This window comes from Cupressus sempervirens, chromosome 10 (genome assembly GCF_028749045.1).
Source record: "Cupressus sempervirens isolate cs-2001-9-10 chromosome 10, ASM2874904v1, whole genome shotgun sequence".
Classification (NCBI taxonomy): Eukaryota; Viridiplantae; Streptophyta; class Pinopsida; order Cupressales; family Cupressaceae; genus Cupressus; species Cupressus sempervirens.
In genome coordinates, this window is record NC_143127.1 from 550369224 (window position 1) to 550395096 (window position 25873).

Below are 25873 nucleotides of genomic sequence, written 5' to 3' on the forward strand. Positions count from 1 at the left end.
TTGTTTTTCTCTATGGTTTTTGCATGGATTAAAAATAAGCCATTTAGAAGAGTTTTGGTAGTAAGGTTCTTACCCCAGTAATCGTCATGTCACTTGCTCAAATTTGTAAATGCTATCCAGTCCCCTATGTACTTCATGAAGAAAACCTTATCGTTGAAGGTTTTGATTGTTTCTCTCCATTTGTCATCTTCTACTTGTACTGGAATTGCTCTACTATGGGCTGGTTGAATTGTTTGTGAATTCTCTATAGCCATATCCTTAGATTTTCAGCTTCCATACCTTCGCTTCTAAGCCCTTTGTGCCTCTTTCCGGTCCCTTGAAGATTTTTGCAAAACTCCATTTATTTTGAGTAGGGGTCTCATCTAGATGCCCTAGATTGAGAGAGCTTGTATCCGTGGAAGTTTGTTTTACAAGCAAGTTGATTCTTCCATGCCCAACCTGGCAGTCTCCATGCACTATTTTTGAAATACCTTTGCTTTTGGTCTATCTGAATATCTAGTCCTACCATGGCAGATGCCTGGAAAATCTAGTCATCTGCCCCGCCTGCACTCCATAACCCTAGACCAACTTATTATGGGAGCATTTTAATGCCTATTCGTATATTTATATTTTAATTTTTTTTTATTTTTATATTGAGGGAATATTTTGATACATATATTTCAAAATAGAATGAGAAGTGACCTATTTTGTGCAAACTTGACCCTAAATTTTTGCTGCTTGCTCTATTGCCCACTTTTATTCTGTGCACAACATAGAGAAAAACAATGTATTAGCATACACAGTTTTCTATCAATGTAACCTTTGCATGTCCTTCAAGTGCAAGTGCTAGTTTAAAACTTGTTGTGAAGCACATATTTTGTTATACAACCCGTGACGCTACCCTAGAAGAATAACATAAGTTGTGATGGATGCCTTTTCTTGCTGCTTTAATATTGCTGTTTCAATATTGTTATCACATGTCTGTTTTTCTTTTTGCTATATATGTTTATTTTAAGGGAATGTTTTCAAACGTATTTCAAAATAGCTTGACACGTGGCCTGTTTTGTGCAAGTTTGACCCAATTTTTTTGCCTTCTTGCTCTTTTGTCCACTTTTATTCTATGCACAAATTGAATTGTACAAACATATTAACATAGATAGTCCTTAAAGCGCAAGTGCTAGTTTAAAGCTAGTTGTGAAGCACATATTTCTTATATGACCTGCGTCTATGCCCTAGAAGAACAACTTAGGTTGTGATGGATGCCTTTTCTTGCTGCTCTGAAATTGCTGTTTCAATATTATTATCACATGTATGTTTCTCCTTTTGCAGGCTGGGGAGCTAAAGCATGGCTAGCATATACAATTTGTTTATCATAAATAAATCCGGTGGCCTCATTTTCTGCAAGGTAGATTTCATCTCCTAAGAGAACCTCTGTTGCATATTTGTTTTTTTCCTAAATTTTCCATCTTATCTGGTCTTTGCTAGCAGTGATTTTACATTTGAAAGTGATTTGCTTTATGCGTGTTGTATTAGTTGATTTGAGGTGTAAATTATTCAAAAATGGGGGTGTTTTCCAAATTTTCAAGTCTGAAATTTTGGTTGAGATTCCTCTCCACAAATAGTTAAATCCAGCTTCAATTTCATATGACATTCTCTGCTTAAGAGATAGTTAAACGATCCCAGCAATCTGTGATCCTTGTCATGTCATACTTCGATTGAAGAAAAAGGCTGATCTTCTTATTCATAGTTTGAAAGAGCAAAATGGAATCTATATCCTGACAACGGAAATCTCTAAAATATCATCTGAACTCCATTTTGTTTCCATAATTTGTCTTCTCCTTGAAAATATAGAGCATGGAAATTCTTCTAATCATGCTCTATAACAAACATCAATGGCATTGGTCTTCAGTTATCCTACTACTTGATGATTTCCTTTTGAATACTTAATTCTGTCTCAGCAGCACCATCATATTTCCTCTCATTCATCAGAGACTTGTCAAATAAGTTTTTGTCAAAAGGGAGTCCGAATCCTTTTTAGGGTGAACCATTAGCATTGATCCCTACAATTAGTCAAGCAATTTTGTCACCTTTAAATCGTTATGAAAACTTGTTCTAGTCAACTACTTTTATTTCTTAGTCAGAGTTCTACTTTTACGATTATTTCTGTGTGTAGTACAATCAGAGCTGGCACTTATTGGCTAATAGTAGCTTTTCTGGCCCACTCATTGTTATATGAGATCTATACTCAGCAACTAATCTTCCTGCCAATTACCTCTATTTTGCACTGCTATGATGGTCTTGCAGTGTCAATCTTATAGTCTGAATTGCTTAGCCACAATACGTAACTACAGGCACTCTTTTAGCTAAGTTTAGACCTTTAAAGTTGGAAATAGGATGAGGAAAATTTCAATTCAATCTATATATATTAAAAATCACCCGACTGCTTGTTTTCAATGTTTTGTTTTAAAACTACTGCACCCTGTCTCACATCATAACATATTGAGAACTGTATACTGGTTAGGCCATTTCTACATTTAGCTGAAGATAGTCACTCTCCTGCATATTCTTTTTTAATTGTAAATGCCTTTACCATTTACATGACCTAGTTCACTGCTGCCTTTTCAGACTGCATGCAAGCTAAGCTAAGAAAGGTGCATTGCGATTTTTGCTCATTCTTGGTCTTACTTAGCAAGCATAAACCCGTGTGTGTTTATGTATAACAAGTTGTATATTTAGGAGTAGTCATAGAAGTTTCCTGTAATAGAGGATATGAAGACACTATGAATAAATATACAAGTTGTTATAGAAGTTTCCTATAAGATAGGGATAGGAAAACACTATAAATATGTAATGCCTTATGAATAAAGATGGTGTGACTGAATATAGAAGCACTTATGCATATTAATTTTTGCGAACTTCTAATTTTTCCCAAATCTCTGACATAATTACCCGCTGATGGAAATTAGGATTACCTTAAGTAAATTGTAAAAGGTTCAAATCACCTTGCCTTGTTTGCATGCCTGAGCTTGTTTGCACAATTTTGAGGGTCGATACCTCTATCTATTGAATTTCTTTTTGTTGAATGGGATTGTCATTTCTGTGACGACTTGGCCTTTAGAACTTTCCCTTAGCCTGCTTCGTTTTTTTGACTGCCTGTTAACTGATTCTTGCAGAGAGAAGAAAGAGCACTAATTTTCAATGGTGTTATAATTTTCTCATTTGGTTTCTAGTTTGTGTACTTATCATTGGCTATAGAATGAGATTGGTCTGGTTCCAAAATATTCTGTATAAAATGAAGGGCATGAATGTTTCAAAATGAGGGCTTATATAGAGGAAAGGCCTCACATTTGTGTACAAATTGACTTAGGAACGAAAATTTCATGGGGGTCCACCATGATTCCGACCTCAAAAAACAGATTTAGCAAAAAGAATAAAAACAGGAAAAACATTATAAAGTTGCGGTCGGTTGTTGTATTATACAAGGTCATTGAATAAAGTTGTGCAAAACTAAACATGTGATACTGCGGCTTTGTTGTAATTCATTAGGGTTGCATGCTTGCAAAATGTAAGTTGTACATGGTAATGTAGAGGATGTTTTTTTTTTAATCAATAAATAGCAGCTACATGGTGCTGCATTTTGATAGTAATTCAAAAACCGTAATTCAAAAACCTGGATTTTGGTACTGGCGCGAACCATGAGTGGCTACAACCGAGGAGCCACCTCCCCATATAGACAAGGCAACCCGAAACAAAGATCTATAAACATGTCAGAATATTAAGAATTTCTTTTTGTCCACCATTAATCTGTAACTGGAGTAGCATGCCAAAGGTGCCATCATTCTTTACCACCTTATCCTTTTGCTCTTCACAACTTGCCTACCATCCTCCTTGTAGCCTCCTTTTGCTACACAATTGAATCATTAAATGATAGCTTTGCCTTTCCAGTATAGATGTGCGGGCTTCCATCAAACTCCTTTCTTGTACTATCACGGCTTCCTCCATCTGCACCAGTCTCTTTATCCAATGTCTTGTTTCCTCTTGAAACTATTTAGAACGAGGAGGAAATTGTCCCTCATTCGAGACGTGTGAGCATCCGTGTTTGGCCTCAAGAAGCAATCAGCAGTATTAGCACTCCTAATCATCTTTGTGTTCTCCCCTTCCAACTCATTTGTGCTCGTTTGAACCTTACCTTGCTGACCCTCCTAGGCTCCCATACCCTTCATCATCTCTGATTTTTCATTATCTGCTTTTTCCACTAGGTATACCTGAGGGTTTTCCTCCTTCCACCAGGTTATCTGTCTTTGCATTTTCCTTCTAACATAATTTTCAGCCATATGTCCTGCTTGTAAACATTGCCTGCATCTAAAAAGGATCCCTTCATAATCTACAGATTGAAGCCAAGAGCTAATTGCAGACTTTGGGTACAAGACCGTTGGAGTAGACTTCATCATGTCCATCTCAATAAAATGCGAGCGTAAGTTGTATGAAGGAAATCTGGAGAGCTCTCATCCACCCCCATTATCTTGCCCAAAGTGTTCCCACTAGCCTTAAAACATGATCAAACCAGAAATATAACGGAAGATTGGGGAGTCTTACCCATAATGGTACCTTGTCGAAAGATTTAGTGGTAGAGTTGAATGTTGGGTTCCAAGGTTTCAGTAACAACATGCACTCATCCTCCCAACTCCATTGGTGCACGTAAAAGACCTACCTTCTATCCTGTTCATTATAAAATTGAACACAAAAAGCCCTCAAGCCCTGAGATAGAAAACTTCAAAATCCATTTTTGCAGATCACTAAGACTTGGCCAAAACCCCTTGAGTCTCCTGATTAGGCCCTTCTCCAAGAAAGACATAACATTTTCAGCCACTTCTCTTTGAATATCGTCATCAAAATGAACTATAAGTCTTCCTTCTAAAGGCTGCACTCTTTATCCGCTGCATCATGGCGATTCCTTTTTGCTCCATGCTTGTCAAATTGCCTAGATGGTGCCATATAATTGAAACATGTGATGCCCTTCCAACCACCGAGGGTTGAAGGGATCTTATCCTTCTAGTCAACATAGAAAACATTGCTTCTGTTGGGGGAGGGACCAGTTGAAGCTCCATGCAAAGGGGACCAATATTGTTCATCAATGAAAAAGACCCTCAAGGATGCACTGCTTCATTGCATACACCTGCTCTCATCCACCCAGGTTGGCATAGGGGCCACATACTTATCGCGGGGTCCAAAAAGTCTGTCCTTCCAATTAACAATGGCTAACATTTCCAACCCTTGGTCGGACTTCTTGCGATCTCCAGGTTGCGCCATCCAACTTATCTCCTCTAAAAGCCCTACATGAGCCGTCTTGCTTTCTCCAAACTTGATCAAATGAAAGTCCACGTCATTGATTGCAGTTGTCCTTCCAAGCCTCTGCAAAAATCCAAATGGCAGTAGGAATTGCAGTTGATATTCCTCCTTAATTGCAATGTAGAGGATGTTGCTTGTAAACACAAAGTCATTATTAACTTCATGCTGATTTCAATTGCTGTTAGTTAAAATCTACATCAATGGGATACAAATAGTCACAATTGATGAATCAATGTATGGATACAAATGTATTATGAATTTAAATAGAGGTTGAGAAAATGAAAACTTACCTTTTGGGGCACAATTGTGTATGTAATATTGCTTTTTCTTAGAATACTCCTTATTTGGCAAGCAAGGAGTATTCAATATTTTGAATTTCATTATATGATTTTTTTCTTATTTATTTAAAATTGCTCTCCCTTGTTGTTGCCGGAAATTGGCATCCCTGCAATATTGTGCCCAATACAATTGAATTCTATGGAACATATTCTTATGGCTAATATTCCATCAAATCCACGAGATCCTTTATTTGTAAACATTAGTGTTAAATATAATTTCTATTGTTAGTAATCTATTTTTGAAACAATGGGTAAAAGTAAATTGAATTAGAATAATAGTACAAAGCAAATGGCCACCAAGCCCAAAAGAAAGAACAATCCAACAAACCAACAGAAGGCGACCCTTAAAGGCCACAACTAATTTGCCATGTCTTCTCTAACAATCTTCTCAAGATTTTGAGCACACTTTGGTGGCAATTTATCTCATTCTATAATGCCCCCTAGTGAGTTGTCCATTTTATGTGTCAATAAACAATAATAATTGCATTCTATTTTACTCAATAACATAATGAAATCATGTATGAATTATGAAATTCATGCTATACCGATTATAACTCTGGCTTAGAAAGGATGCTGAGATACAATAGGCCGCTTTGACACCAAACTCAATGGTCTCCCTCAAGGTTTATTAGATCCTAACCCTTAGCCTTTCTTCGACATGTTCTCAAGGCAGTCGGAGACATTGATCCTTACCTATCTTGAGACAACCTGTTGGCTGGATTTATACAAGCCTTTCCCATATTGTATCCCTACTCCTTTCTTCTAGCTTAGATTTATAATGGGTCTGAGCATGGATATTATTTAAATGAATTCATTAATAAATAACATGCTCACCTCAGAGATTCATGTCTTAACAGAATATCCTTCCTTTTGTGCTGGTGATGTAATTTATGTCTGATTGTATCAAACATAGATTTCAGAATTGTTCTTATTTGTTTTATAGCCTTTTTGGGCATTCTGCATAATAAGATGCATGTTGGATATCTGCCATATGTGCTGTTGACTATATATGTGTAGTTTTAGGCTAACTGTATTCTTAGTTTCCTTTGTGTTTTATTTCCTTATTTGTCATCCTTTTGTCTTCTTTCGATCCTGTACATTGGTATATTGTGTTCCTTTCGGTCTTTGTCTTATACTTACTGTTCCCAATCCATACGACACCAAGGGGAATCGCATCCTTCCAGCGATGACTTAAGATTTGCCCGGTAATGGTTTGTTGATTGTTTAGTAAATTAATTATTAAACCTTTTAATCATGTTGCCACCATGGACTTAATCCTTTTGTCATGTCGGGCATGGTCAAATGACTAAGTCGTGCAACTATCATCCATAGTGGTAATGTGTGCTTGTTTGTCATTTATCAAGAGCATTGATGCATTAGTTTGTTATCATTAAATAATGAAATTCCTTCAATTGCCTATTTATATTATATTAAAATAATGAATTTTATTTATTGTTTATTTAGCTAAATATTAACACACAATATATTGAATTAATGAAATTCATTTGTTCATGTATTCAATTATTAATAAACTAGAAAATAATGAGATTCATTTATTTAAATTTTATTCTATTCGCCAAATAATAATAATAATCCTATTTTTAGGTATGGGATATCACATTCTCCCATATTCCAACCATCCAATTGTTCTAAAGCCCACTTAGCCAAACAATCAATTGCCATCGTCCACTCTCGGGGAACATAGCAAAAAAAAATTGACTCCAAAGAGTCTTTCAAAGTTCTGTTTTGTCTGCCCACCATAGCTACATGGCAATCAACATCATCCATCCTCTAATTATTTAGCATATCCACAACAAGTTAGGAATCAGACTAAAAAATTATTTGCTCTATCCCAGGGCCCATCTTTTTAATGCCAAGAGAACAACAAGAGCCTCCATATAGTTATTGCTTTGTTGATCTTTATAAACAAATAAGGAGAAAATTACATTTCCAAAGCTATCCTTGCCAACATCAACTCTTGCTTGTCTTGCTTGCAAGGTTTTCTCTAGAAGACTCATCAATATTGACCTTAAGGGTCCCAAAGGTGACGGATGCCACTTAACATTTCGTTGGGCCTTCTTTTTAGCTGGTCGAAACCTTAATTGCTATATCATGAACAAAGCATTGATGAAGTCCTCACCAAACATATTCAAAATTTGGACAACTTGCAAGTTTCTAGGGCCTATGGCAATAGGAAGATCACACATAGCTATCAAAGGTCCCTGTAGTATGCCAATAGCTTGTAGCCACACTTATTGGACCAACTTCTTGTTCTCTTGAAAAATCGTGCGGTTTCTCTCAAATCGCAATTACCAAATAATGAAACAAGGTCTAATATGCCATGCCTCATGGGTGAAGGAAGTTTTAGTAGGGGGTTAACCAAGACTTTTCTAGAAGTCAACCGAAGAGTACACATGAACACAAGCATGCTTCCAAACTCATTGCCACTAGTGCCATATTTACTTGGCGAAGGTGCATAGGAAAAAGAGATGAGAACTGGTCTCCTCATTTTATTACATAGAGGAAAACTAGAAGGCCCTTGGAACCCTCTCTTTCGAAGATTCTCCCAAGTGAGACATCTGTTAGGAATGGCTAACCGCAAGAAAAAAATACACTTAGGCCAATTCAACCTATGCCAAACATGCTTCCACCAAGGAACGTTTACCTTGCTAAAAATTAACCTATCTAATTCTTGATATCTTGAAGCCGTGAAAAATTTATCCTTCTGATTAGATCCTTGTGCAAGGATATTCACTCCTTTGAGGTAGTTATGCAATCTACCTAGTTAAATTCTAGCAACATCCTCTCTACCCTCCACTGTTCCTTTGTGAGGCCACTCTTGTGGTTATTTCCATCCAACCTTCCTTACCCTAAGCTCAAGGCAACTTTAAAATTCTTAGCTCTACTCCAGCCAGATTCAAGAAAATTATTTTTAAGAGACTACAAGTGAGGAAATTGAGATAGAATAGGAGGGAATCCATCCCAGGGTCTTAGAACAAAGTTTCAACACCCTTTATGCAAATGTAAACAGGAACTTGTTTTACCAATTATGCCATTCTTAAGAGCATTGTAGATCATTGATCCATTGCCTACCAGATTGCATTAGGGTATGTCCTTTCTTCCCCCCCGCCACACCCAACCAAATATATTATGCTGAGGATTCTGGCCCAACCTTTACCCTAGTTGGTGCCCGTGCACCATCTCCAACTTCACAACTAGATTATGCCCATTCATGCCTGCTTGACAAAAACAAAGGCCACCATCTTGCTTTGACCTACAAACAAAACCCCATTTAACCAAACTCCACTTTGAAGATAGTAGTTTACATGTCGATAAGAATTGCCCTGAAAGGCATCAAATTTGTTAATAAAGTTTGCTCAAGACACCTATAAACAAGAAGATCCTAGACAATTGACTTCAAGAGAGTCACTTTGCTTGCATTTGAGAGCCATATATTATAGTCTAATAGCTAACCTTATGCGAAAACTTATCCAAAATTTCCTTCAGTAGCCCCTAGGCAAGTAACGTGCTAAAAGAGGAACTCCAAGATAGACAAAAGGAAGTGTTCCAATTTGAAACCTCAAAATTTTAGGAATCCTGACTTGAATGGGAACATGAGTATTAAAAAAGAAGATGAAAGATTTTCCTTCAATCTTTTGTCCAGTGACATTCAAAAAAAATGTAGAGCTTTTTTCAAATCGCCAGCCTCATTGATTATAGCAACACCCATTAAGGCCATGACATCCACAAGCTGAAGATGGGAAGAGGGAGGAAGATCATAACTTTGTGGGCTCACTATTAATATGAACTGCAAAGGAGGAGGAAGTAATGTAACTTATCAACCTACTGATCCACTCAATTCCAAAACATAAGGCAATAAGCACTTTATGTAATAAATCACATTTTACCCTATCATATGCTTTGGCCATATCCAACATAATGAACATAACCTTCTCCTTAGAAACTACCATAGAATGCACAACATATGTTTCTATGGTTATCTCATCCAATGTTTCTCTTTCAGCCACAAATCCAAACTTTCTCCTTAGAGATAAATTTGAAGAGCACACGAATATACTGAGGGGGGAGGGGGGGGGTTGTGAATTAATATATTAACAACTTTTTCCTTTTTAAATTTTTAATCCAAACAATTGCTTTAATAACTTTAAATGTTGAAATCAATAATTTTGCACATGAACACAATGACACAATGATTTACATGGAAACCCAATGTGGGAGAAAGCCATGGCAAATAAATGCTTTTTATATAAACTTGTCTTTTACAATGTTTTGTAGGGTCCAACCTACTAGAGGCTACAACCCCTATGTTTACGAGCATTGACTCGCTATAAGCTCCAACTACCACACTTTGTAGGTACCAACCTATTGTAAGCACCAACTCCAGCTTTTGTCTTTGTGAGCACCAACCCACTGCACAAAAAAAATTCTTTTCCACCTTGACGACGTTGCTTGTGCAACTAATGATGGATATCTTTAGCTCGCAAATCTTCCTTGATTTGATACTTACGAATACGCACGCTTCTCTCTTCCTTTTGCTTTAAGTCAGCCTCCAAAAACTTGTTTCTGACATATATATATATATATATCAGATTTTTAATCTGATTATTTATTTTTCTTTTTAAGATTTTTCACATATCACTTTCCTCTCTCTCTCTCTCTCCCTCTCTATATATATATATATATATTTCATAGATGTCAATCTATATATACTTTCCTTATTATTTTTATAGCACTTGTTTCTTGGCTTTTACTTCTTTATTCACATCTGACTTTCCCATGCCCATTTCTCCATCTCACACTAAAAACCTGACTTCCTCTTCTCAGCCTCTTTTAATTCCTTCCACTCGTCTTTCTTGCACATATCCACTTCACACTACTCCTTCACTACTGACTTCTCTTCCACGCTTCTTTTAGTATTTCGTTTCATTACTCTGCCGCGCTGTTTACTTCTCTTCTACACTCTTCACACTCTTCTTTCACCACATATCTTTTCTTCTCATTTACTTATATCTCCATATTTTCCCTTTTATACCTTTTAAAACTCTTTACATAAAGAGTCGTATTATCTTCTCAATAAAAGGTTGTGTCCTTCCAATATATATATTTTAATTCTAAAAATCATACCTTCTTTTTATTAAAGCATAATTTATTATTTTTCTTTAATCACAGATTCACATGATTTACTAAACCAACCTCGATTAGAATTGCATAAGGTAAATACCATTCATTTATTGATGGCAGGCTCCTTTTATTATCTGTTTGCTATTACCATTGTTTTGTAACATCTGTGGCTTTACTTTGCTGCACACAATCTAGTCATGACCACCAGTTAATAAACACAACTTATCGCTATCAATTTCACCGTCTTCTCTCTTGTCTTCATCTGTTTTTATCACTTGAAGAATTGTTGGCTTTGAATCTGCTGAGTACTGCATATTGCTGGAATACATAGATTATAATTGTCTTTACATGAATCATACTGAACTCCCGACTCCTCATTCACTTTATGCACATTCGATGACACAGTCTACTCGAAATACGGTGATGTGGCAAGTTCTAATATTGATCCTATTATTATTTTAGCCGCTGTAGTCTTTTGTTGGCGGATCCTCAAGATATTTATGGACATCTTTCTTATCGTTAAACATATGCAGATACATATATTGCTAAATTAAACTCAACATATCACTAAGTTATACGTCACTTTGACTTCTGATTCATCTATAGTTCTTCATCTTAGCTACAATCGCTTGCTGTTACTGCTTATCGAACCTTCACAAATCATTATCCAGCATAGGAATTTGATCTCGTAGATTTTGTTTCGGACATGGATCAGCATATTGCTCCCTACTTATGCAATCTGTTTTTGCCATAATCACATACATGCTGCTTATGCCCTTTTTCATTTTATCAGGCCTTTATGATATTATTGCTTCTTTATAACAAATATTGCTGCTGCTTGCTTTTCGTCATTGTCTCAGCCAACCGTTTCATATCTTGCCAATAGTCACTGGTTTCATACTTCTGATTCATACATAGCACATATATTTTATTTATTTAATGCTGATTCAAACAATGATTATTCTTTGTGCAAAAAGTGATTATTTTATGCTTTGCTCTTTCCGTCAACTTACCTTTTCTTATTCTCACACTCCTTCGATCTGTTCGCCTATCATTTGATGGACATTCTTTGTCTGGTCCCTCTTTCGATGCTTGACAATATTCTTAACCAACAACTTCCATATTTTATTTAATGCATCTGTTGTCAATTCTCATATCTGAATGGTTTATATTTAACAATTTTTTCTTTTCACAATATGTATTTTTTTTATAATGGAAAATTCTGCAATTTATCCATTCCAATCTATGCCATATTTATAAGAGATATGAATCTTGTTCTTCACATTATCATTGTAGCTTTATCTTTTATAGTATATGCATTCCCATATTACCATTTTCATCATTGAGATTGATTCATATATTTATTCACTTTGAACTGTCTTCTTCATTTTTACTTATCTCTTAAATGCCTTTGACATCAATGACAATATTTCCATCATAATTTACTGAGCCATGGCTTGAGGCTTTCTGCGATCAACTTTGTGATTACTCTATATATCATATAACATTGAGCTATAGGTCTAAAGGACTCAAGGTATTAGCTCCTTCCTTTTTTTGTTACGAGCACAAGAAAAATAACATTTAAGTTCTTGAGCATTAGTTTCTTCCTAAAAGATGACTCCACTGCTTGAAAAAATCCAGCTTAATTATTTCCCAAAATTCTTGATAAAATTGTGTAGTGAAACTACTTGACCCTAGAGGTTTACACTTTTTCATGCCAAATACAACTGCTTCAACCTTAGATAGTGATATAGGTCTAATGAGTTCCTCGTTCATTTCATTGGCAACTATGGAAGGAATATAGTCAAGCACAAACCGTTCCTCCACAGTGGTAGGCGTAAAGACCTTAGCAAAAAAATTCACAAAGTATCTAGTGGCTTCCTGAGTAATCTCCCCGTGGTGTGATAGAAGAACCCCCTTTGAGGAAATGAGAGAAGTAATTGCACTCCCATGTCTTTCGTCCTTCACATTATTATGAAAAAAATTGTGTTTCTACCACCCTCTTGTAGCCAATCAACCTATAAGCCTTTTGCTTCTAATAAATCTCCTCTCAAATTTCCCATTCCTCCAGTTCCTTCACTATAACAACTTGCTTCCTATCTAGAGCATCAAATTAATTATGATGCCTATTTTGGCAAGTAACAACATCAACTCAAGACTTAGCATTCTTTTTTGCTAGGAAGATATTACCATAACACTTTCTATTCCGCCTTTTAAGCTTATACTTTGTGTTGGAATTGCTTGACAAAGGAGTACATTGCAGTACCATAAGAAGGCTTTCCCTTACACCACTAGTGAAGCATAAGATCACGAAGGGATGGTTCTTGAAGCCACATAATCTAGAACTTTAAAGAGGGATATTTTGACACTTGGAACTTAGTAGCATAAAACTTGATTTCCAAGTGGTTATATCTTCCCTAGTCTAAAATCTTTGAACTAGTAGTCCAACCATCCTCCATCCAAAATCAAGATACTAAAAATCTGGCTAACCTCTCTTATATTTCCTTCACTTCACATCTTCTATTATTGCAAGTAAGGTGGGTTTAACATCCACTACCTTTAGAAACTCAATATTGTTCCTTAGAAGCCTTGTAGAAGGATCAAAATTGGAATTCCTCCCCACTTCTCTTCCAAACTTGAGGCAGCATTAAAATCTCTCACCAAAATCTAGGGGAATAAAGGAGCAAGAGAGCAAAGATGTCTTATATGTGACCAAAGCAAGGATTTTCCCATAAGATTAATTGGAGCATAAACATTAGTAAAAAGAAGGGTCTCACCAAATTCACAACTTGTGGCCACAAAAGAGATAGAAGACCTACTAGAAATCCACTAGAGTGGGACAAGCTTACGTAGATCCCACAAGAAAGCCATACCCCTTGAATTGCCTTGAGCCCCATTGCATTAACAATGACTTTGAGACCAAATTTTTGATGCCTTATTGAGCATACCATCAACAAATAACTTAGTTTCCTATATAAAGATCACATGAGGTGAATTAGAAGCAATCAACTTTCGAATAGCCTTTTATCTAGGGATGCTATTCAAGCCCCTTTATTCCATGAAAGGACAATCATTTTGCGATGAAGAGAAGTAAGAGTGAACGGTCTTTACAGAAGTAGATTCCACTTATGCCTTGCGAACTAGCTTAACCTTACCTTGATCTTTTTTCCTACCCACCTTTAGAGTCTCTGAAGAACATATTTTTAAGAGCTTTCTAATGAATTCCCAACACATGTGGGGTACCCTGACTTTTACTACCCTCTTGCAAAGTTATATCTACATTAGTCCTAGATTATATGAGACTTAGACCATTGTTCATTTTGTTGCCTCCACTTGACCCCAATCCTCTTGAGGTTCCCAAGGGTATATTTGTATCCATTTGCATACCTAAACCTTCCTCTTGTGGACCAACTTGAGTATTATTGCCATGCTCATTGTTTAGATCCCCTGCATCCAAAAGTTTCTAACTAGTAGGCAAGTTTACAATAGCCCCATCAAATTAATCTAGATCATCTAGGGCATCAAACCTTTTGAACACCTCATCTGATTGCCTATCATGAAAGGGTCTCTTTTGACCTCTTCCCTTCTTAGGGGTCCTTATCAAATGAAACCCTCGTTGTCTTCCATCAGAGGAGCCTTCCCTTTATCCTGTTTAGGAAGTGAATTAGCTAGACCACTTCTAAAAGTTCTAGGTTAAGTTTTAGGGCACACTCATTGTAAATGCCCATATTCATGATAGATTCAGCAATGAAATGGAAAAGTTTCATTATCAAGTTGTTGGATCCACAAGTTTGGACTCAATTAAATTTCCATGGAATTAGGTGAAGGCTTGCTCAAATTAATTTCAACATAAACATGAGTCTATAGTTTGTTGTGAAGAGCTCATTGGCTTGCCAAGCTACGTTGCGACTAAATTGAAGATGACTTTTTCCCAAAATTCTAAGGGAAACCACAAAAGCCTTACCTATATTGGAACCCTCGGAGGAAGCTCTTTTGTTGGGTTGAATCCAACATGCCATGTCTTGATGAAGAGACCAACTTGATTATAAAATAGCTCCCCCCTTCAAGTGCCCTATTTCTATTTGACACATTAGAAAAAACACCAAAAAATAACTGTTGGAAGCCAATATCACTTCTATTTCCCCCTCTAGATTCCGTGTGCAACAAGCCGATGACTCCATAAAGGGCAAAGACACTAAAATCCCCATGAGGTTACAAATTAGAGCATGATTAGATAACTAAGCAATATCTTCCTCAATAGAATTAGGAGGAATCACAAGATTTGGTTTGTCATCACCCTTAATTAGGCATCCATTTACCCTTGTAGGCTTAAAACCCCCAATTTGGGAAGAGTTTTCTTCTCTCACGCATGCATGGAGATGGACTACTTCCCATCATTGCATCCTTAAACAACATGCTCATTCCTCCAAAACAGTCTCTTTGCACAAGCATGCAAGGCCTGCACTCACAAACAATAGGCACAAAAATCTCCCCCAAACATGAGGGAAAAAACTACACAATCCAAAGCAAAGAGGCACAAGCCACAAAAACTCCAACTAGCAAGAAGATTTGACAAAAACCAAGCCGGATAAACAACTCTTGGAATAATATAGCGAATCCAATTGCCAAGCACCAACATCATACCCCTTAATTGCTCCACACTCCACGGTCCAAACAGAATGAAGAAACCCCCAAAAAGCACAGGGTAAATGCCTTAGAGACAACAAGAATCTCACTCCAAAGTGGTGCCATTAGTCTAGGCTCCTTGTAGACAGCCCCCTCACAAAGATACTACACAAAAAACACTAGAGAATCTAGGAAGTGTGGCTAGGGTTTCCCCTAGATTGTGTAGACCAGATCTCACTGTAATGCCATTCAATGTTCCTATTGTTGGTAATTACTCTCAATGTTCAAATCCGATTTGATACCATGATTGTCTTTGTAGTGATCTTGACATGTTCATAGCACTGTTATCTATATAGGGCCATTCAACATATGCAATTCAAGATGATGGTTCTCAAAGTAACTTGAAAGAAAAAAAATTGCTCCCTTCCTAACCAAAGAACCAAAACTTGGAATCGGCAAGGCCGATTGGACTCATGAATCAGATCAGAATCGGCTATGAATTGGCAAAGTGAAAAAACCCTTGAAATTTAGAGATTTTAACGATTTAAAACTTATTTCATGCATCCTTTATTGAATATGACTAAAAAAACACTATAACATCATCAAATAGAAGCTAACATACAATAACAAAGAACATAAATGATAAATCCATCACATACACAAAATGTAAATTGTAATTTGTAGCTGAAGTAAATAGAAAACATAGGATCATATGGCATAGATATATAGAATTATAAATGTTGCAAATCATAAATGCATGTAAGATGAAAATTGATAAAACCAATGACATCAAATCATAAATGTATGTAAGATGAAGATCCATGAAATGTATGTGTATCTGTAAACAAAATGAAAAGACAAGTCTATCTGCTCTAGCTCTAGCTCAAGTCTATCTCTCACTTTTCCTCTCTTTTTGTCATACTCAACAAATAGAAGGCCTCTTAGGGTTTTAAGAAAGAAATGTGAAAAATATCATTAAAAAAGTTGTATTTTTCTTTTTTTTTAATGTTTTTAAGTTTGCCCAATTGGGCTACCTAATTTTTCCAGCCGATCCTGCCAAGAAATCGCTGATTCAATTCAGCGATTCACAAAAAAACCGACTGGCTTGAATTAAATTGCTGAATCACGTGAATCACATGAATTGCTGCGATTCTCGTTACTCTGCTTCTAACACAAATTTTTTCATTGCAACATGACAGACCATGCAGGCTTGGATCTTTGTAGTTCTGGAGACTACTTTTTATTGATTATTTTGTTAAAATAGATATGAAGATGAATAATGTTACTTTGATTATCCTATAGTTTCTCTCCAGATTGGTATAATTTATTACACAGTAGGAACTATTGTTGTAGGACTATGGATCAGCGGGGCGAATGGACACAAATGATAGCTTGAGGCTAGCTAGTTTATGGCATTCTATGCATGCAATATCACAACAATTGTCGCCTACTGTGGGCTGTATGGGTATTGAGTTGCTTGAGGCAGATACATTTGATCTTCATTGCTTCCAATCATTGACTGGTAATATATCTGCAGGGCATCAACTTTTATGTTTTGTACTTCTTTATATTTCTGATTCAATTCATTCAAAATAGGACATAGACAAATTAGTGCTGGTAGAGTCTCTAAATTCTTCTTTTATTTTCATGTTTGACAATATAAGTTGATCTATACTTGGATACCTGGCTATTCACTGGAAATTTTTGGGACTCTTTTATTTTTGGGCCTAGGAAGTCCAGGTTAGTCCACAAAGATAAATAATTATAATTTTCTAAGGAACTGATTATTAAATAAGGGATTTTTTAAACAAGTGTTTGATATTTTAGAAAACAGGCAAATTCAATTATCAGATGCACATCGAAGATGGTATAAAACCATTTAAACGGCTATAATTATTCATTGTTTGCTTCCTCTACTATACCTCATTCATTATAAGCATAGCCACAAAAGTGCTTTTGGTATCAATTCCTAGAGGACAATTAAGAATAATGTATTAATTGAAAGTAAGTATGGCCTGTAGGCCATATAACCTGCATGGGAATGATTAATCATTGTTCTAAACTTCTATGTATTGAAAAAGTAGTTTATTTGGAATCTTGGATGTGTGCCTTCTCGATCTTGTTACATATATATGGATGAACTAGGGGGACTAAACTTCGTTTCAATTTAAGCTATGGTACATATCCATAAACCCACTGGGACGAATATATAACTCAGGTCACCTAATTATTTCCAGAACTTGAGTGTTTTCCAAGCCATCATGAATATGCCTTATGTTTCACTTTTTTCATAAGCTCTTGCACTTCTCTGTATTTGACTGTACTTGGTAGGTCTTTTATCTCTGTCAGATGCTCATTCACTTGTCTGCCCTGCTTGATTTGATCTAGTAGAACTGATAGAATATAAATGCAATATGATTTAATATTGGAAATCTGATTTGATATCATTTAATCCCAGGTTAAATGAAATCTAATTTGCTTTGATTTGATCTCAAATTAATTTCATGTAAAATTTCAGGGACTGACAAAAAACTTGGCAGTTGAAAAACAGCAAACTGAGTTTGACAGCAACCTAGTAATTGTTTTTGGTGTGAGACATGTTTCAAGCTCAAAGCCCACACATAGCCTATCGATCCATACATTATCATAACATATTAGTCTGGTTTGATTATCAATTTGTCATAATTCAAAAATTACATGTCATATGATCCTCAGATGCTCAAAATGCTAAAGTTCAAACAATGAACAGTTGAAAGTTAAAAGTTTCTAGGGAAACAAACTGTATAATCTATTTGCATCACTTTTTTCTAGAAGCTTTTTGTTTAACCCAATAGATTGTACATTATTGTAAAAATGTAAAGCTGAATCATCTTGAGGAGTGAATGATTCCTCAAGTATTTCATCCTCCATGTGTCCACTACATTCGCTTTTCTCTCCAATTCGGCAAGATCTTAGTTAGTGAACATTTTGTCTGCATTTTTGACAATCCGATTTGAATATGGATTGATTTCACCTAAGTCTTCATCATTATTCCAGACCTCCACCTTTCTAGTTTGAAGGTGAAAGTTGTGTTGGCTGAAAACAAGGTCTTTGAAGCATCTGTAGGTCATCCTTTTCTTTTCTTGGTGTTAATGCTCTTAAATATGATCCAATAGCATTTGCACCTAGAAGCAGTACAAGCTTGACGCAAAACACAGGTAGCTAGTCTCTTAACATTTGATGCTTCGGAACTGCAAATCTGCAAAAGAGACTTTTAAGGTATTAAAACTATTAATTAGAACTTTATGGTACTAAGCTAAACTTTGATTTTTTAAAGAAATGTGAAGGACTCATTATTTTGCCTAGCTATTGGGCCGCTCTCCTGAAAATGAATAAAGTTGATTAAAGAGCCTCCTTTTAGTAGCCTTTTATACTTCCATCTCATTCAGAATTGTGTCTCCAATGCCTCCATTATGGGATGTCTTCTATTCATGTAGTAAGCTCCGCTATGAGCTCCTAATCAATGTTAAATAAATTAAAGAAGGAAAGAATGGAATTTAGGTAGTAGCTTATGGATTTTATTGGTTGGTGGATTTGGTTATGCACAAAATGATTGATGCCTTTTCTTGTTGCCACCATAATAATGCAATATGACCTCCTTGGTCTTATAAAGATAAACCCATTGACATTTTAGTTACATCAACTATGTAGAACATTGATAAAGACTCTGCTGCCAAAAAAAAAAATTGCAAATATTAAAAAACTATTACAAAAGGAAAGAAAACACCAATTAAAAAATTCCTTTCATAGCTTATGTTACTTGTATTGAGCATCTCCTTAACATTCTTCCCAAATATCTCATTAGAAACTGCCCTCACAACCTCCTACCCTACCGATCTTTTGTAATGTGGAGTGTCCAACCACATATTGTTCACAAACATCTCTACTTGAGAGAAGTTTGAACTCCTACAACACTCTGCAAAGTGATAAAGTTTGTGGCAAATCATGTCACCTCCTTTTGTATAGTTTTCTTGCCCTAGTATGTTTTTTTAATAACTCTAAGCACTCAAATGTGGTGGTAGATATAGTTTTTAGTGTTTTTAATTGTTTCCAGCCACACTTTTGCTCCATCCAATTTGCTCAATGTCCTTAAGTACTAAATCCAAATAAGTACCACAAGGGTTCCAAGAAATAGTGGGATGCCTCACTTGACTAAGTCTTTTTGTTCCTATACATGTAGTTGTGTTGTTTGTGACAATTAGGACAATATTCTCCACCCCAATCTTTTCAATTTACTTATCCAAAGATTGCACAAAGTCTTTGCATCCTTGACTATGTGCAAGCCATCCATGATCTTCAAGAACATCAGTGTGCTACTGAAGTCACAAAAAATTGTAGCAGGTTCCTTTTCTTGCCCTATGTCCATTCATTTGACAAGATTTTGCAAATCATTTTTAGCCGCATTCGTTTGTGATCTGTTATTAGCCATGTTGTTTTGATGGTTTTTTCTAACAATGGGCCATTGAAATCACTTAAGTTGGTCTCTGTACCTCACATTGGCAGTGGCTGATTAATTTATCAATCATCCAATGTGCAGTTGCTGTACTCACCTCATGGTGCTTCTTTGTTTTAGCAATACCTTCAAGTGAAGGTGTGTCCGTAGAACATTGCGAGGAATGATGAAATTATGTGGGAATTTAGACAGCTCGAACTATTCTTAGCGTGAGTAGGAATGTTGACCCTTAAGGCCAAGAACAAAGAAGGAAGGAAATAAAGAAATAAATTACATTAACGTTCGTAGATGACCAAAAGCAGGTCAATGTGACTAGAGGTAACGACATAAAATAATAGATAGTTCAAGGAAGAGAGAACCTTAGAATGAAAAAAAGAATTGAAGTATATAAGAAAAAATAAAGCATTGTGCCAATAACAAATAACAATAATGGGCAAATAAGAGAGCCTCAAAACCATGTGTTGGTGAAGTTTGGAAACAAATCTTATTGAATATTTGACTATTTTTGTTTTCAGCTGAAATGGAGGAGCAATTTGAGACATCATTGGTCAGTATGAGAGATTTCATTATGCTCATCAAAGAGTAGCCAAGGTCAGAGAGGCCTTGCTAGGATATTCAAGAAGAGAATCTCCAAATGATTTCATGGATGTGGAATTCATCACTGGTGCAATTACTTCTCTTGATCTCTACCTTTCATTTTTGTTCTCCTCATGGCTAGAAAGTAGGGCATTCATTTCCTTTTTTATTGCTTCCTCCTCATGGATATAAATTTGGACATTTTGGCCATCAATTCTAGGAAGATATTTTTCAATCAATTGACATCCCATATTAAACCAACAATATATTAATTCATTGTGTCCTTTGATCACACAATATGTGTTGAAGATTGTAGCTGCAATAGAGATCTTTATCTGTACAAATATGTGTATTAATACCGTTGGTAACCTTCAGTTGAAGAGGACATTTATGATATTAATTGTAATATTAAATATAGAGGCATGTGTCATATGACATGCGTTAAGCAACACATACAGAAATATGAAGTCATGTTTTGAGAATTTTGAAGGGACTTACAGTTGTAATGTGAAGGGTCTCTCAATTTGTTATATATACCACATCAAGAAAAAAAAAAATGTGCACTAAACATTTTATGATCTGATTTTTTTGGTTGTGTGGTAGGGTTTTTCCCTTCATCTGGAAGGGTTTTCCCAGGATAATTTTGTGCGTCTCTTGTATCTATCTTGCATCTATTTTTTTCTTCCTGATTGCTGTTTATCTTAATTTCTGGGGTAAAGTTAACATGGTATCAGAGCTAGGTTAAAATAACAACATTTAAGGGAGCCTCATTTCTCTAGCTTGGATATTTGTCGCGATTTATATAAGTGTTTTAGTCTGTCAGTTCATGATGACCACAATAGAGATTTGGATACTCGATTATTTGTTGTGTTTCCAAATAGCCAATTAAAGTGTCTATGAAGTTCTTCTTTACCTGCAGTCTTCTTTTGTTCTGATTGAGCTGGGTTCTCATATTTCTGTTTGTGTTGTTTTATTTTGTTCAAGTTTGGACCTTTTTGCATTATTATTTAGTTCGGGCTTCGTTTTCTTCTTGTGGATTCTCTTCATATCTACCAGTGTCAATATGAATGTTTATTAATGTTGTGACATTTCTTTCAGCATGTTGTCGTGTAGAGCTCCTTCCTTGTGAGTGCTCTGTCTTTTAAAGCCGTCTCTAGATTTTGTTTCATCGCCATTCATGTGAGTCATGTTAAAGTGGCCAGGCACTCTTCACTTTGTGTGCATGCACAGAAGTTGTATGCTCGACATTAGAGCAAAGATTGGAGGTGATTGCTTTCATATCTGAAGCCATAGCATTAATTTTGGACAATTATGATTTTTTTATATTCTATATTTTATTTTGTAGTTCTGAATTATATGTTGTCTTTGCCTATGCACAAAGCATAGAAGTGCATAGATATATTTATGCTATTGTGTGTCGGCCTGGAAATATGTTCGTATCTTTGTTTGGCATAAATTGCTTAGTCATTCTCTCATTCTTATGTAACATTTCTTCCAGCTTGACTTCATGATATTGTGGTGGAATGTTTGCATTTGATTGCATATCTTATTTCCAACTTGGATTCAAGATGTCATGTCTTCCGATTTGGTAACGACAAGTCAAGTTATTTAGCGATCTTTTTGTTTTACCCCCTTTGTCAGTTAGCAGTGATTAAAATAGGATCTCCATTATTGTCATAGTGTGGAAACTTTATTGTGTGCTGGCTGCTAATTAAGTGAACTATAAAAAGTTTTTCCTGAGTAGGATTTGTCTTCTTCTTCCAAGCGTTTTCTTTTCTTTTTTAGTATCTATTATGCATGTTCTTGTTGGCATGTTGTCTCATATTTTTGGTATCTATATCTTGTTTTACAGGCCGACAATCACCTTCTTTTGCAATGCCAATTTTTTCATATCCATTCGTCACTTTTCATAGTGTGCGTGAAATCTTTTTTCTGTCTGATATTGTTTGCGATATACAATGGGTCATAGTTGGAAAACTCGCCAAATGCAAAAACTCGCCAAGGCCCCCAAAAGTTTAATCGGGAAAAACTCGGCGATTTAAAAAAAAAAACTCGGGAACCTAAAAAACCGCTGAAATTTAATTAAAAATACATTTATTTTGCAAAATTTAATGAGAAGATGCATCTAATAAGTTAATTAAAGACAATACAAAAGAAAGAAAGAAAGTTTAGATATATATAAATGCATAATGCATACAAAATTGCATTCTCATGCAGAATGCTCATGGTAGGAAGCAAAATAGTAAATTACTAAATAGTTTCAATCTGTCAAACTAGAAGTAAATACTAAAAGTCTAAATACATCAATACAATGTCAATCACATCTTCCTCTTTCCACTTGCACTAGTAGGAAAGCGAGGGGTTCTAGTCCTAGAAGAAGTGCCCCGCACTGGGATAGGGCGTGAGCTGCGTCACTGTGAACTCTGTGGCTGTGCCCCCTCGCTCGACGTCCCTACTGACTGGCTCGGCGTCCTAGAAGAGGATGCATCTCCTCCTAATGGTAATGCCTGATCCTCGCCTGAATCATCATCATCCTCGTCCTCATCCTCAATGTCATCCATAGTGAACTGAAAATCAGTGTCAGCCTCCCCCTCCATGGCCTGCCTCTCCAAATCAGCGATCTCATCTGGTGTAAACAATGGACTTGGCTCCTGTGCTGTCCAATCAGAATAAGGATATATCTCATCTAGATCAAGTGGACCAAGTAGTTCTAAGAGCTGTGAATTTTTTATGCGCAACTTAAGATTATAGTGCACATAAACAAGGTCATTAAGCCGTTTTTGAGTCATTCTGTTTCTTTTCTTTGTATGGATGGACTCAAATAAGCTCCAATTGCGCTCACAATGGGATGAGCTACAAGGTTGGGATAGGACTTTGAGAGCAAATTTCCTTAAATTGGGGGTATTGCCACCCCAACTTGCCCACCAAGCATCTGCAAAACAAAATTTAAAAAGTTATAAAGCAATAAAAAACAAAATCAGAAGCACAACTTATCAATTAGCAAAAGTTTTAAAGTTTGACGCTTTACCTGGTGCTTGAGTAGATCTTGCTCTCTTTGCTAGCATAGAAGAGAACAAAGGACCCCTTGATTCCACATAGATTTGTTGTTCGGTCACAATAAGGTCTCTCTCCTCTTCACTTGATATCATTCTCTCAATGCATTTAGAAAGACCTTCCATGACCTCTCCATTAGGATCTGAGTAGGAATCATTAGCCCTAAAACAAATAGAAAATGATATCAAGTCTTACTACACAACCTTAAAAAGTAAAGTAAAATAAAGACTTATTAAAATCCCAACTACAAGGACAATCAATTATCATAGTACCTGAATTTGGGATTGAGGAAGTAGCCTGTTGCATGAATAGGTTGGTGGAGCATATCGTTCCACCTCCTATCAATTATTTCCCAAATGGGGTCAAATCTGAGACTGTCCCCGTGATAGTAACTTCTAACAGCCTCTTTCGCCCTATCCATGGCCTCATAAAGACCTCCCATTGGGGATTGCTGCCCATCACATGTGCGCAAGACTAGAACCAGGGGCAGAGACATCTACATTTGAAATTTGAAAAATACAAATTAGTTAATAACATAGTAAGTTATGAATTGAAAATTAAACTTGAATAAACTAAAAATATAATGAAGTTACCTCCACAATCTCCTTAGCCTTTGCAAAAAAGCTATCAGCAAAGACTATTCGTGCCACAGCTTCTCCTTCGGGCTTCTTTGAGTAAGGTGAAGCAACCCAATCAGCACACACAAACATTTGCTTCAAAGCCAATATGTGGTCAAGAATACTTTGCAACGTCAAGAAGACCGTTGCAAACCTTGTCATAGCAGGTCTCATCAAATCTTTGCCTTTAGTAGCTTTTCTCATCAAACTGAGAACCCATGGGTGATTATAGATATATTTCGTGACTCGCCTAGCATCTTCCACAACTGGACTCACCCAATCAAGTTTTCCTATGTCCTCCAAAAGAAGGTCAAGGACATGTGCTGCACAAGGTGACCAAAAAAGTGTGGGATGCCTCTCTTGGAGGATTCTACCTAAAAGATTAGCAAAAAATCAATAATCAGTAACAAACTTTCCATATTTAGTATTTACAAATTACATCAAATCTAAATTGAATAATACCATAGCATTACATTCATGATTCATATTGATTCAAATATAAAAAATTAAATCTACTTGCTGCCACATATGCTGCTGCATTATCTGTGATTATTTGCACCACATTCTCTATTCCCACCTCCATGACAACATTCTCCAACATTAAAGCCAATGTGGCTGCATTTTTCACTTTGTTGGAGGCATCGACAGATTACCAAAACACCACATCATCTTTGCAAGCAATCAAGAAGTTAATAATGGTTCTACTTCTTCCATCTGTCCACCCATCAGATGAAATGGTGCAGCCATACTTCTTCCACTCTTTCTTTTGGTCTTCTATCAACAAACTTGCCCTACCAACCGCTTTGTCAAGCAACCTACAAAATTTGAGTGTAATATTAAATAAAGTGTAAGTGTTAGTAAAAAATTAGGAAATAAGTTATAACAATTAAGATTTAAAATATAACAATGAACTAAAGTGAATTTCAATTATTTACAATTACTAAATAGTAAAATACTAACCTTCCACTCATATCCTTGCGATTAGGCGGCTTGTGCCCTTTGCCTGATATTGTCATTGCATTCACCATATTGACCCAATAGGGACTATCAGCGGCATTCATTGAGATATTGTTGAAAAACCAAAAATCAGCTGCTGCAATATCAGTTTGCTCATGCACCTCCTTAAACCATGCAGTGCCCTCTAATGATGGCTGTGCTCCAGGTGTGTTCCTGGGCACAAAATAACCACCTATCCCTGATGGGGATCTGGATGGTGATGATGAAGAAGTAGGAGATGTAGAAGAAGTGGAACCGGTAAAAGAGAAATTTTGTTTGCGGATCCGTGGGCCACGAAGAGATCCTGGTATGTTCTCAAGTGCTTCTTCTTCCTCTTGCATATCAAAAGGAGCTCCTTTAGATTCAGCTATGGCTGCCCTCATAGCTATTTTTGCCCTCTCCCTATTCAATTTTTTCTCTTCAGCAGCTGCAAGTAGGGCATGGATGAATCTTTTTTCTTCATCAGTTACCTTGAGACAAGGATTTGAGTCATGTTTCTTTATGCTTGCAAGGTGGTATTTGAGGCGGTTTATGCCTCCAGAAATAATTCTCTCACGGGGAATGCATATCACCTTCCCAATATCATTTGGATTTGGAGCTTCATAGGCATACCGCCATGCCTTATCTCTTGCATTTTTAGGCCGAGTGCCTATATATCCAAATGGGCATGGTGTTTGTGGCCACTCTTCTTGTGGGTTTGTCAT

General features: G+C 36.3%; 2 protein-coding genes across 9 annotated transcripts in view; one reads left to right on the forward strand and one right to left on the reverse strand.

Annotated features, from left to right (window-relative positions):
- The window catches only part of LOC149535071 (uncharacterized), an 84508-nt gene that overhangs the window by 21267 nt on the left and 37368 nt on the right, over positions 1-25873 (forward strand). For 4 of the 8 annotated variants that reach the window (XM_089804412.1, XM_089804411.1, XM_089804413.1 and 1 more), the window contains exons 2-3: positions 1309-1384; positions 16788-16956. In XM_089804412.1, the coding sequence (XP_089660538.1) occupies positions 1325-1384; positions 16788-16956 (229 nt within the window). In that variant the 5' untranslated portion in view covers positions 1309-1324. Of the gene's footprint in view, positions 1-1308; positions 1385-16769; positions 16957-25873 lie in introns of all 8 variants that reach the window. The other 4 variants (XM_089804416.1, XM_089804418.1, XM_089804415.1 and 1 more) reach the window with 2 other exon arrangements.
- LOC149535072 (uncharacterized) lies at positions 18636-24818 on the reverse strand. The gene is made up of 3 exons (XM_089803435.1): positions 24150-24818; positions 23829-24052; positions 18636-18672 (listed from the first exon to the last, which is right to left on the reverse strand). Exons 1-3 carry the CDS (start codon positions 24375-24377, stop codon positions 18636-18638), a joined length of 489 nt encoding a protein of 162 aa, XP_089659561.1. The 5' UTR covers positions 24378-24818.

What these genes read in the sequence shown, in the direction of transcription:
- LOC149535072 (XM_089803435.1), bottom strand. Translation starts at nt 24,377, where the DNA reads ATGAGAAAAGCTACTAAAGGCAAAGATTTGATGAGACCTGCTATGACA. An exon ending in AGGCTAAGGAGATTGTGGAG is followed by an intron (nt 24,053 to 24,149) that starts GTAACTTCATTA and finishes TTTCAAATGTAG; the next exon opens with ATGTCTCTGCCCCTGGTTCT. An exon ending in TTCCTCAATCCCAAATTCAG is followed by an intron (nt 18,673 to 23,828) that starts GTACTATGATAA and finishes TCTCTTTTGCAG; the next exon opens with ATTTGCAGTTCCGAAGCATC.